The 13108-nt window shown below is 43.4% G+C and overlaps 1 protein-coding gene across 1 annotated transcript in view; it reads left to right on the top strand.

Moving 5' to 3' along the window:
• The window catches only part of rsrc2 (arginine/serine-rich coiled-coil 2), a 59348-nt gene that overhangs the window by 8917 nt on the left and 37323 nt on the right, over positions 1–13108 (top strand). Inside the window, exons 2-3 of the mRNA XM_068055049.1 lie at positions 10385–10757; positions 12001–12047. Of these exons, the coding sequence (XP_067911150.1) occupies positions 10385–10757; positions 12001–12047 (420 nt within the window). The remainder of the gene's footprint in view (positions 1–10384; positions 10758–12000; positions 12048–13108) is intronic.

Here is a 13108-nt window from a genome sequence, read left to right as displayed (position 1 = left end):
GTGTGGAGGAAAATTCCTTCTTCTGAAGACTTGAACGCATGTGAAAGCAGCAGGGAGAAGAAAATCCCAAAAAGTGTGGGTGCGAGAACACAACCCTGTTTCATGCCACTCAGGATAGGAAAGGGGTCTGATGAGCCACCATGTTGAATTGTGCCTTTCATATTGTCATGGAATGAGGTGATGATACTATGTAGCTTTGGTGGACATCCAATCTTTTCTAGTAGTCTGAAGCGACCACGTCTGCTGACGAGGTCAAAGGCTTTGGTGAGATCAATGAAAGCAATGTAGAGGGGCATCTGTTGTTCACGGCATTTCTCCTGTATCTGACGAAGGGAGAACAGCATGTCAACGGTCGATCTCTCTGCACGAAAGCCACACTGTGCCTCAGGGTAGACGCGCTCGGCCAGCTTCTGGAGCCTGTTTAGACCGACTCAAGCAAAGACTTTCCCCACTATGCTGAGCAGGGAGATTCCACAGTAGTTGTTGCAGTCACCGCGGTCACCTTTGTTTTTATAGCGGGTGATGATATTGGCATCGCGCATGTCCTGAGGTACTGCTCCCTCGTCCCAGCACAGACATAGCAGTTCATGTAGTGCTGAGAGTACAGCAGGTTTGGCACTCTTGATTATTTCAGGGGTAATGCTGTCCTTCCCAGGGGCTTTTCCACTGGCTGGAGAATCAATGGCATCACTGAGTTCCGATTTTGTTTGCTGTATGTCCAGCTCATCTATGACTGGTGGAGGCTGGGCTGCATTGAGGGCAGTCTCAGTGACAACATTCTCCCTGGAGTACAGTTGTAGGTAGTGCTCAACCCAGCGGTCCATTTGCTTGCGTTGGTCAATGATTGTGTCCCCTGATTTAGATTTGAGGGGGGCGATCTTCTTGATGGTTGGCCCAAGAGCTCTCTTAATGCCATCATACATTCCTCTGATGTTTCCGGTGTCTGAGGCCAGCTGAATATGACTGCATAGGTGTTGCCAGTAGTTGTTTGCGCAGCGCATGGCTGTTCTTTGTGCAGTGCTTCTGGCTGCTTTAAGTACTACGGATGTTAACTCGCTGGGGGCTTTCTTATAGTTCAACAGTGCAATGCGCTTAGCGGCTATGACAGGTTCCAGCTCTTCATTATGAGATTGAAACCAGTCTGCATTTCTCTTCGCCCTTTTGCCGTAGGTGGTCAAAGCTGACTCATAGATGGCGTCTCTGATGTGGGCCCACTTGGTCTCAGCATCCCTGTGGGAGTGTTTTGAAGGGCTGTTACAAGTGAATTTAGAAATTTTTGTAACAGCTGTGGGTGAGAAATTCTGCTCGTATTGATGCGCGGCCCTTGCATACTGTTGTCTAATAGACATTCATTCAGTTATTTTCTTCCAAACCTGCCAAAGTATTGGTTCCACCACCTTGCTTTAATCATCCTTATACTTAAAGAAATGTTCCTTAAATTTTCGGGGAGTATTTTTGATGTCGGCCTTGGAGTGGCAGGTTGTAGGTTCCAGCATCACTCCAGAAGTGAACACATTCTCGCTCTCTCACCCTCTAGTGGAGTACTGAGGGAATTAATAATGCATGATCAGAGGTGCGTGCTGTCGGATGATGTGTTACACCGACCGAGACCATGTCTGTCCTCAGCTTGGTATTAACACTATCAGCACTATTCAACGAAGAGCTGGAGTGTTCCTCCAATGTTCTGTTCAACTTTTATTTAATGGTCACTTACCTCATTACTTCTGTGAGATCTTGTGCACAAATTGGCTGCTGCCGTTCCCTACATTACAACAGTGACTACACTGCAAAAGTTTTTTATTCATTCATGGGATGTGGGCGTCACTGGCTATGTCTGCATTTATTACCCATCCCTAATTGCCCTTAAGAAGTTGGTGGTGAGCTGCCTTCTTGAACCGTTGCAGTCCATGTGAGGTAGGTACACCCGCAGTGCTGTTTCAAAGGGAGTTCCAGGATTTTGACCCAGTGACAGTGAAGGAACGGCGATATAGTTCCGAGTCAGAATGGTGCGTGACTTGGAGGGGAACATGCAGGTGGTGATCCCATGCATCTGCTGCTCCTGTCCTTCGAGGTGGTAGAGGTCGCGGGTTTGGAAGGTGCTGTCTGAGGAGCCTTGGTGTGTTGCTGCAGTGCATCTTGTAGATGGTACACACTATTGCCACTGTGTGTCAGTGATGGAGGGAGTGAATGTTTGTTGATGGGTGCCAGTCAAGCGGGCTGCTTTGTCCTGTATGGTGTCGAGCTTCTTGAGTGTTGTTGGAGCTGCACCCATCTAGGCAAGTGGAGAGTATTCCATCACACTCCTGACTTGTGCCTTGTGGATAGGCTTTGGGGAGTCAGGAGGTGAATTAGTCACCGCAGCATTCCTTCTAGCCTCTGACCTGCTCTTGTAGCCACAGTATTTATGGCTACTCCAGTTCAGTTTCTGGTCAGTGGTAGCCCCTCGGATGTTGATAGTGGGGGATTCAGCGATGGTAATGCTATTGAATGTCAAAGGGAGATGGTTAGATTCTCTCTTGTTGGAGAAGGTCATTGTATGGCACTTATGTGGTGCAAATGTTACTTGCCACTTATCAGCCCAAGCCTGGATATTGTCCAGGTCTTGCTGCAAATCTACATGGACTGCTTCAGGTTTTGAGGAGTCGCGAAATGTGCTGAACATTGTGCAATCATCAGCGAACATCCCCACTTCTGACCTTATGATTGAAGGAAGGTCATTGATGAAGCAGCTGAAGATGGTTGGGCCCAGGACACTACCCTGAGGAACTCCTGCAGTGATGTCCTGGAGCTCAGATGATTGACCTCCAACAACCACAGCCATCTTCCTTTGCGCTAGGTATGACTCCAACCAGCAGAGAGTTTTCCTCCTGATTCCCATTGACTCCAGTTTTGCTATGGCTCCTTGATGCCATACTCGGTCAAATGCTGCCTTGATGTCAAGGGCAGTCACTCTCACCTCACCTCAAGTTCAGCTGTTTTGTCCATGTTTGAACCAAGGCTGTAATGAGGTCAGGAGCTGAGTGGCCCTGGCGGAATCCAAACTGAGCATCACTGAGCAGGTTATTGCTAAGCTTTTTGATGGCACTGTTGATGACACCTTCCATCACTTTACTGATGATTGAGAGTAGACTGATGGGGCGGTAATTGGCCGGGTTGGACTTGTCCTGCTTTTTGTGTACAGGACATACCTGGGCAATTTTCCACATTGCAGGGTAGATGCCGGTGTTGTAGCTATACTGGAACACCTTGGCTCGGGGTGCAGCAAGTTCTGGAGCACAGGTCTTCAGTACTGTTGCTGGAATATTGTACTTTACTGACTAAAGTGCTTTTACTGACTAAAGTGCTTTGGGACGCCCTGAGGTTGTGTAAGATGTGATATAGAAATATCTAAATTATTGGAGAGTGCAGGGGAGGAAGGCTGATTCCTGAACTTACAGGGCAAAGGTTGTCTATCCTGGGACTTTAGCTGGATAGTATATATATATGCAAATTCGTTCCTTCTCGGCTTTCATACCTAACAGTCCCTCAACAGCTTGAGAGATCATATTTGGATATACTGCCAATACTTGATGAGATACAAAAGGCTATCCAACAGATGAAGAATACAAGGCATGTGGTCCAGACAATATTCCTGCAGAGATCTATAAAGCTGGTGGTCATGCGCTATTGTTCAAACTGTCAGACCTTTTTACAAAAATCTGGGAAGAAGCAGTATTATCTCCCAACTTTCACAATGCCATCATTGTTTCACTTTTCAAGAAGGGTGATAAATCAATTTGTGGGAACTATCGAGGTACATCCCTTCTGTCTACAGCGAGGAAGATTCTCACACGAGTCCTCCTGAACTGCATCCTACCCATCAGCGAAGACAGGGTTTCGGATACCTAGTGTGGTTTCTGGCTTTCCAGGGCAACTATAGATATGATCTTTATTGCTCGGCAAATCGAAGAAAAGTGTCTGGAACAACTCAGCGCTCTATGTGGCCTTTATTGATCTGTCAAAGGCCTGATTCCATCAACCATGTAGCTCTTTGGAAAGTCCTCCAGAGACTTGGATGTCCAGCAAAATATGTTACTATCCTGCGACTCTTGCATGACGTTTTGATAGCAACCATCCTTTGCCATGGAATAGAGATTGAGCCCTTTTGTATCTGAACCGGCGTCAAGCGAGGCTGTGTGATTGTGCCAACTCTCTTCACTTTACATCAGCCTGTTCATGGAACTCACATGATCAACTTCCACTAGGGGTCATGGATTGAGTTTCGACTCGACAGAAGCTTTTCAACTTTAACAGGTGGACAGCCAAAATTAAATTGACTCACCAGCACATTCGTGACCTACAATATGCCAAAGACTATGCAGTTGTGGCCCAGACTGTAAGTGATATTCAAACCACCCTAAACCTCTTCAACTCCACATACAAAAGGGTTGGTGTCTCACTCAACTTCAGTGAGAGCAAAACCCCCCTCCAGCCCTCCCCCAGAGAAGCACCTACATCTCTAGCTGTTATTGATGGGGAGACTTTAGAAGTCTTTGAACACTTTTCATATTTCAGCAGCTACCATTCTCAAAAAGTCGCCATCAAAGTGGAGATCCAGCACAGAATTGGCTGTGCCAGCACATCCTTCAAAAAATTTGTGTAGCATGTCTTTGACAACAGAGATCTCCATAAGAGGACAAAGGCTTATGTCTACAACACTGTTGTTGTTACCACTCTTCTATAAGGCAGTGAGACTTGAGTAACTTACCAAAGGCACCTCTGGTCGCTGGAGAATTTCCATTAGTAGTGTCTCCACGGATACTCAAAAGTCAAGTGAAAAAACTGCAGCATCCTCACTGAAGCCAATTCCTCCAGCATCGCAACTATGGTCGTGCTCCACTGGTCTTGACATTGCATCGGCATGCCAAATAATCCACTTCCGAAATGGATCCTCTTCTCACAACTTAAGGATGGCACCTGATCTCAAGGAGGACAGAGAAAATGCTTTAAGGAAACTCTGAAGACCTCATTGAAAAGGGGACAGATGGACATTCGTGCATGGGAAGAACTTACCACTAACCGTGCCATGTGGTGACACCTCATCCAAGAAGCCACAATACAGTCAGAAACTGACCAGATAAACTCTGCTGCAGAGAAGCATCGAAAGCGGAAGGAGAGAGAGCAGGTCCCTGGCTTGAGAACCGCCCCCCTCAGGGCAACACTTGTCCCCTCTGCGCAAAGACCGGTGGTGCCAGGATTGGCCTGCTGAGTCACCTGAGAATGCATTAATCATGAACCCTGGCAGACATCATCATCGTTTCAAGGGACTGAAAACAACAACCTAGTCCTTCACTCTTGCCCAACCTTCCTCAATTCAAAATTTTCACACCTTTTTGAAAAGCTTAAAAACACTTCTAACAAATGGACCTTGCCTCCATTACATCTAGAGATTGAAGTCCCAGAGTAGATAATCTTTGCGCACAACCCCGTAATTTCAGGAATCGGCCTTTCTAACCTCCGAGCATTAAGACATCTTTTCTCTGTTAACTTTAAATATATTGCCATTTAATTTATGATGCACATTCTTGCTTCCTAATCTCAATTTCACATGTATCTTTGTCACTTCTCTGCCACAACCTGGGAATTTTTTTTTGAATTATTGTGCATTGATTAGTTTCATTGGTCACTGCATCTGATTTGGTGTCATTTGTAAATAAACAATTTGAAGAATATTCCATCCTCAGTCGTTTATAAAAATTTCTAAATAATAATAGCTGAATCATTAGCCCCTGCCACTTCACTGATACTTGTGCTATCTACCTTTCAGCCATACATCAATCCAGTTTCATACTTCACCATCTTCTCCATGTGAATCAGTCTGTTATATGGGGCAGTGACTTCCTGAAATCAGGTAGATAACTTCAACTACCTCATTTTTTTTTTTATCCACCAGATCCGCGAAGAAATTCAGTCAGTCACTAAGACCTGAACCTAGATTCTCTTTGATCTGACTTTGTCCTGTCTCAAACAATTTCCTCACAATTGAAATAATGATAGATCTGTAATTTTGAGGGTTCATCCTTTGTCCTGTTTTAAAGATGGAGGCTCACATTTGCTACTTTCTAATCAGTTGGGATTTTAGTGAACTTTGAAACATGAATGAGTAAATCTGCAATCTCCACAACCAATTTTACCAACTCCCTTAGAGCCTGGAGCCTCATTTACTCTTGGGTTCCTCAATCTTTCTACCATGCCTTCCCTTGTGATTAAGAATCACTCAAATCAATCCAAAAACCTATTTTAGTTTTAGCATCAAAAAGCACAATCTGGAAATGAAAACTAGGTTAAAATGAGAGAAAATTAGTTTTTTTGAAATAACACTAACTCATGAAAACAAGTAAAGGACTAACAAACTGGCACAGTTCAATTAAATGACAATCCACCATTATTTGCCCAAACTCTTTGACCCCCAAGATGGCTTCTGACCACATATTTTCACCATCACTAAGACAGCTTATTTTCACCTCCATAACATCACCCGATCTCACCCCGTCTTCGCTAATCTTTTGCTCAAACCCTCATTCGTACCTTTATTACTGCTAGGCTTAACAATTCCAGCACACTCTTGGCTGGTCTCCCACATTCTTCTACCCTCCATAAACTTGAGGTCATCCAGGACTGCTGCCCGTGTCTTAGCTCACACAAGGTCAAGGAGTGTTTTGATTTTAAAATTCTCATCTTTGTTTTCAAATCCCGCAATGGCCTTGCCCTTCCACCACTCCCCACAACCCTCCGAGATAACTGCGCTCATCTATTTCTGGCCTCCTGAGCATCCCCGATTTTAGTCGCTCCACCATTGGTGTCTATGCTTTCAGTTGCCGAGGCCCTAACCTCTAGAATTCTCTCCTCCTACCCTCTCCGCTTTTCTACTTTACTTTCCTCCTCTAAAACACTCCTTAAAACGCACCTCTTTGACCAAACCGTTGGTCATCTGATCTAATATGTCCTTATGTGGCTCGGCTCAATGCCATATTTTGTTTTATGATCCTCCCCTGAAGTGTCTTGGGCTGATTTGTTACGTTAAAGATGCGATATAAATATAAATTGTTAAAACCTAATGGGGTGCATGTGCATCTCTAGATCCATGAAGTCCAGGAAGAATTCAAGATTGTATAGGAATGAGGATGAGGATTTTTTTTTTTACTGATTCCACCAACCAAAAAAAATCTGAATTGAACATTGGAAATGAGAAAGACAGACTTACATTAATACAGGACATCCCAAAGTGCTTTACAGCCAATTCAGTACTTTTGAAGTGCAGTCACTGTGGTCATGTAGGAAACATGGCAGCCAATTTATACACAGCAAGCTCTCTCAAACTGCAATGTGACAATGACCAGACAGTCCTTTTTAGTGATCTTGACGGAGGGATAAATATTGGCCAGGACACTGGGGATAACTTCCCCAGTCTTTGACATAGTGCATTGGGATCTTTTACATTCACCAGAGAGACCTCGGCCTTGGTTTTAACGTCTCATCTGAAAGACAGCATCTCCGACAATGCAGCGTTCCTCAATATTGCACTGAAGAGTCAGCCTTGATTTTTGTGCTCAAAGGCTGAGATTTGAACCCACAACCTCTGACTCAGACCAACTGAGCTACTACTGACAGTTTTTTTTTAATTCGTTCATGGGATGTGGGCGTCACTGGCTCGGCCAGGATTTATTGCCCATCCCTAATTGCCCTTGAACTGAGTCAGCCACATTGCTGTGGGTCTGGAGTCACATGTAGGCCAGACCAGGTAAGGACAGCAGATTTCCTTCCCTAGAGGACATTAAAGAACCAGATGGGTTTTTACATCAATCAACATTGGTTTAATGGTTGCCATTAGACTAGCTTTTTAATTCCAGATTTATTAATTGAATTGAAGTTTCACCATCTGCCTGGTGGGATTCAAACTAAAGCCTGGCTCGGATATAAAATTAAAACCCAACCCGGGCCTGAGTCCTTTAATTTTTTTTTTAATGCCTGTCCCGACCTGAAAATAACAAGGCTGCGTGTGCTGACAGTGCTACCACTAGGTGGCGCTGCAGTGGTACATGCGCAAATGCAGCATGTGCCACTAAAACGTTATAGTCTGCGCCTTCAGGCAGCTGCCAGGACTAAAGATGGCGCTGCTCAAATAATCACATGAAGGCAACCTAACCTAAACATATGGCAGCACACAATGGTGGGAGGAAGAGAGCGAGCTGGCGGGGCGGGGTGGGGGGTGGTGGCAGAGCGGCCGGAAAGAGGGGGGTGGCTGGAGAGAGCAGTGAGGGGGGGGGGAGCGGGGCGGCCGGAGAGAGCAGCGAGGGGGGGGAGCGGGGCGGCCGGAGAGAGTAGCGAGTGGGAGGGGGGGGGGAGATCAGAGCTTGACGCATGGGTTGCTGTACGCGTAAAGCGCATGCGCAGTGGGCGACCAGGCGCGTTGCCCAAAGTTACACACGTCACGCGATGACATCATCGGCGCATGCACTAACCAGTCCTGGCAAGTCGGAACGCAGTGCACGCGCAGAGAGCAGGAGACCGTCTGCGCATGTGCGCAGCTTGGCGCAGCCTGATGACATCAGTGGCCGGCTGCGTTGTCAGGAATCTCTTTGAAATAACAAACATATTATTGAAACAGAAAAAATTGTAAATCAAAACGAAAACAATGCGAAACAAAACAGTACAGTCCAGCCCAACCCGACCTGAGCCCGTACGCCGGACACCAAATACAGACCCGACCCTGTCCCCCAAAGCATTATCCTGGGGCTCTGGATTACTAGTCCAGTGACATTGCCACTACACCACCGCCTCCCCTGTGTAATCACTAACCTCAATGGACTCTAACGTGATACGACAGAATGAGTAATAACTGACCTCAGTAGTCCCTTTGGTGATAGTCAATCTCTCACCGCGCTCTCACTACTTTCTCTCGCCACCCGCCCACCTCCCCCCCCCCCCCCCACCCCCCCCATGCTAAAAGGTCATAAGGTAATATTGTAGCTCTGATACTACTTCATCCTCTAATATCTCCCAGATTACTAGGGCAGACTACTACCCAATTTCCAGCTCTGCAAAAAGTGCTCATTTATCCCTACTTGTAAACTTTCTGTCTCAGACTTTTTTTATCCATGGAGCTACATTCTCTTTGATACTACCTGCCTTTATTTTCTTTACAAGACTTCTATCTGGCATCTTATATGCAACTTGAAGATCCATAGGCACAACATCCACTGCAGTCCCTTTATCTGTGTGTTCTGTAATTTTTCTAAAAGAAAATTGATCAAATAGTCATTTTTGACAGTTAACAAAAGTGCAACTTCCAAAAAATATTAGTACTCCAAAAGATAGATCTGCTCTTTATAAGTCCATGCTGTCTATGATTACCCTATGTCTTTCTAAGGATTCACTACTTTATCCCATATTGTGGAATTTTTTTATTCATCCACAACTGAGGTGAGACTAACTGTTCTACAGTTCACTGGTTTATTCTTTTCTCTCAGTCGTGTGACTTTTGTCACCTCCAGTCCTTTGCTACAATTCCCACATTCCACAAATGTTTAAAAACTGGTGCTTCTACAGTCAGTGACGTTTATACTTTTACTGCAGTAAGCATTTTTAATATAGTTTCCTTTTGAATACTTACCACAGTAGTGATTCTGCCGTATTTTCCTTTAGTATTCCTACACTGTCACTTTCATCTTAGCTTAAAAAAAAGGCAAAACACTTTTTAAGCATCTCTGCTATTCCCTCCAGGATGGCTGTACACTGTCTCAAAATGGCCCCAATCCTCTTTGCTTCTGCTGGAGTATGGACAGATAAGTAATACTCATCTGAATATAGGTGGAGTCTTTGCTGTAGACATCTTTGGTAGCTGTTACTCTAGTGTCTCAGCAAATTTATCCTGTAAAAAGCCATGCCATATTGATCAAGAAGGTCCTGGATTCAATTCTTGGTCTGTGCTGAGTTAGCTGATCTGGACCAGAAAGGTAATATGAGTCTGCAATACTGGGGCCAAATGCAACAAAGGAAATCAGTCAGGCTTCCTGTGTCTGATTGTTATCCAGTGAGCTCTGCTCATTTGCATGCATACCAAGTAAGGACGAGAGAGGACAAGATTAGGTTTTGCCATGATGCCAATTCAAAACTTCCCGTCCAGCCCCCAACCACCACAAGCAACCTGGTACGGTAGCTTGCTAACACTGTCAAGACTCTCGCTTGAATAGTAACCAATTGGGCTAAGAATCAGAGGATGTTTGTGGTGAAACTATACCTCAGCAAAGAAACAACAACTTTAGGCGATGCAGCTGAGGGCAAAAACATATTTTAAGTTAAAATTAAGACCTATCTATATGCAACTTCTAAAATCTACCAACAGGCAAGTGACACTGAACAGGATGGTATAGTTTTGAAAAAATCTGCTTCTGACACGGAAAAGAAAAGTGAGAGATCGGCATCGTCTAAATCTCCCAAAAGCTACAAGCACCATTCTTCACGATCCCAGTCTAGGTCGAGATCAAGGTCTGGGGAGAAGAAACGGTCTAGGTCGAGATCAAGGTCTAGGGAGAAGAAACGGTCTAGGTCGAGATCAAGGTCTAGGGAGAAGAAACGGTCCAGATCGAGATCAAGGTCTAGGGAGAAGAAACGGTCCAGATCGAGATCAAGGTCTAGGGAGAAGAAACGGTCCAGATCGAGATCAAGGTCTAGGGAGAAGAAACGGTCAAGATCTAGGGAGAAGAAACGGAAGTCTGGTGAGTACATTGTTCTTGTTGGTGTACAAGATTCCAGACCTTTGATATATTGGTATTACGCACACACAAGTTGTGAATAGGAAAATAATCATTACAATTTGAGAGTTTACTATTTTCTCTTAACAGAATATTCTTTCCTCCTTATTTAGGAGGCCATGTGGCATTACTTGATACGGCGGGTGATTTCTTCCTGGATTACTACAAATAACCAATATGTAATATGGCATTAGAGTTGCATAAAAGCAGCATCGATCAATTTACCATTCTATTCTTGCAACAAAGACACACCCACAATACCCTTTTCCTTTGCCCAAACAACTTGCCCGAGATCAGGAAATTGTGAATTCCACTGCATGGTGGAGCATGTTGGGCTTCTAATGTACTACAACTTTAGGCTGCCACAGTTCTTTAGTTTGATAGAGCTATAGAAACTTTTCAGTCAGTTCACTGACTGTAAAACATGTGGCTGGTATAAATGTTAACAGAACTCTTATTTTTTTTATACAGCTAATGAATAACAGTAGTTATTGCTAAAAATTGTTTGCATTTTATATTTCTTTTCAGTATCTGAAAATAAGAAACATGAAAATTATGAAATTCGAAAGTGCTGTAATATGAGTTGTTCACCCTTTTACGCTAACTTGCTGATGTGAAGTGTATTAAATAGCACCATACTTCTGCAAGTCATATGCAACTAGAACTGTTTTTTCTGAAAGTGAAGAGCACCACTTGTAAACATGCACTTTGCTTCAGATATTAGTTGCATTAGTGGCTTTGCAAAAGCAGCAGATATATTTTAGTTGCATGTTAATCATTTATTCTCTAACCCAAAGGGTTGGACAATAAATAAGTAAACAGTAGCGATTCATGTCACATTTGAGGCGATGAGGCCCAGGTACCAGAATATTATTTGTGAACTTAGGACCTAACCTGGGTTGGAGCTGCTTTTGCAGTAATGGTTCTATACTGAGAATATTGTGTAGCTCTTCTCACAGCTGAAAAATCCAATACTTGCAAAACATTTTCTATCACAAGCTTACACTGGCTATTGGTCTGGATTGAACTGATGAAAATAAATGAATGTGACCAGTTCATCTGGGGCTTGATCTTTCTGATTTTTTTTTATATGCACTACATGGATAAAGAAGCTGTAATTCTAAAATTATCTTTTATAATAAACTCTCATCATTTTCTTTGCAACTGAGTTTGTCAAGTGTTCATGTGGCAGTTTTTCATTTTCCAGAAAGTGAAAACCGGAAACCCAGACAAAGTCGCAGCAGAAGCAAAGAGGTAATTAACACTTTCTGTAGCATATCAGTAATTTAAGAACTAAATGTAGTGCTGCTGACAATTGTATTAATTGATTACTGACAGTTGGGATGGTAAGTACCAAAAATTGGTATACAAAAGTAAAATCGTTTAGCTGTCATGACAAAAGTACCATATCCTACCTAAGCATGTGACTGGTATAAATATTTTTCTTCCCAGTTCTATTAGAACAATATAGTAAATAGGTTAAAGTTGACCGAGTATTATTTTAATATTTAGTCGTTACAATTTAGGAGGATATCAATGCACATTTTTGGCATTTTTCTGTGTTTGGAAAGTTTACTTTGTATACATAGATCACATGATAACATTTCTATAATGAATCGTACTCAGCGTGCTAATGCACGAAGAGACACAGCGAGCGGAAGACGCTGCAGAGTCAAATAGCAAAAAATATAAGCCTACCTCCTGAAAAGGTAAATATCAGCCATTCGCACTCGTATTTGCTTTGTAACTTGAAAGAATCACCCAGCAAATCTGCTTTGTTTGTGGTAGTCAATTGTCAGTTCAATTTGGTTTGGGTGGGGATGGGATTGCTTCCCCACAAACTACATTGAATAAGGTAATATCAAATATTTCAATTTGATTTTATTTAATTCTAAGAACTGACCAACCTGTAATAAATGTTGCTTTGTAAATTATATTCTAATTGTTGCTTATATATTTTGCTGGGCTTTAGCCCAGAACTAACTTTGTTTCACTGTTGCTAATTAAAATTATTATCGACATTTTTGCTTTAAATGCCAAAATATATTTTCTAGGCATTGTTGCTGGCATCAGGTTCAGTTTCAGGTCTTTAGGTATAACATTTGTAGTCAGTACAGGTGTTGAGATCTGGATAAAATGAAACATTCAGAAGCATATTTGCATTCCTCGATTTCTTAGTGGGGAACTGCACGGCAAGATGCATCGCTAAGTCATGGATATAGTGTACTGACACCCTGCGCCCCATAAGTAGGGGGTGGGGTGTGTGTGTATATATTGAACTTGGTTTGTAATGCCTTATGTGGTAGAATAGCCAG

The sequence above is a fragment of the Heterodontus francisci genome, chromosome 23, assembly GCF_036365525.1.
Source record: "Heterodontus francisci isolate sHetFra1 chromosome 23, sHetFra1.hap1, whole genome shotgun sequence".
NCBI lineage: Eukaryota > Metazoa > Chordata > Chondrichthyes > Heterodontiformes > Heterodontidae > Heterodontus > Heterodontus francisci.
Note: the sequence above shows the minus strand (reverse complement) of the source record. Positions and strands in the feature narration are given on the sequence as shown.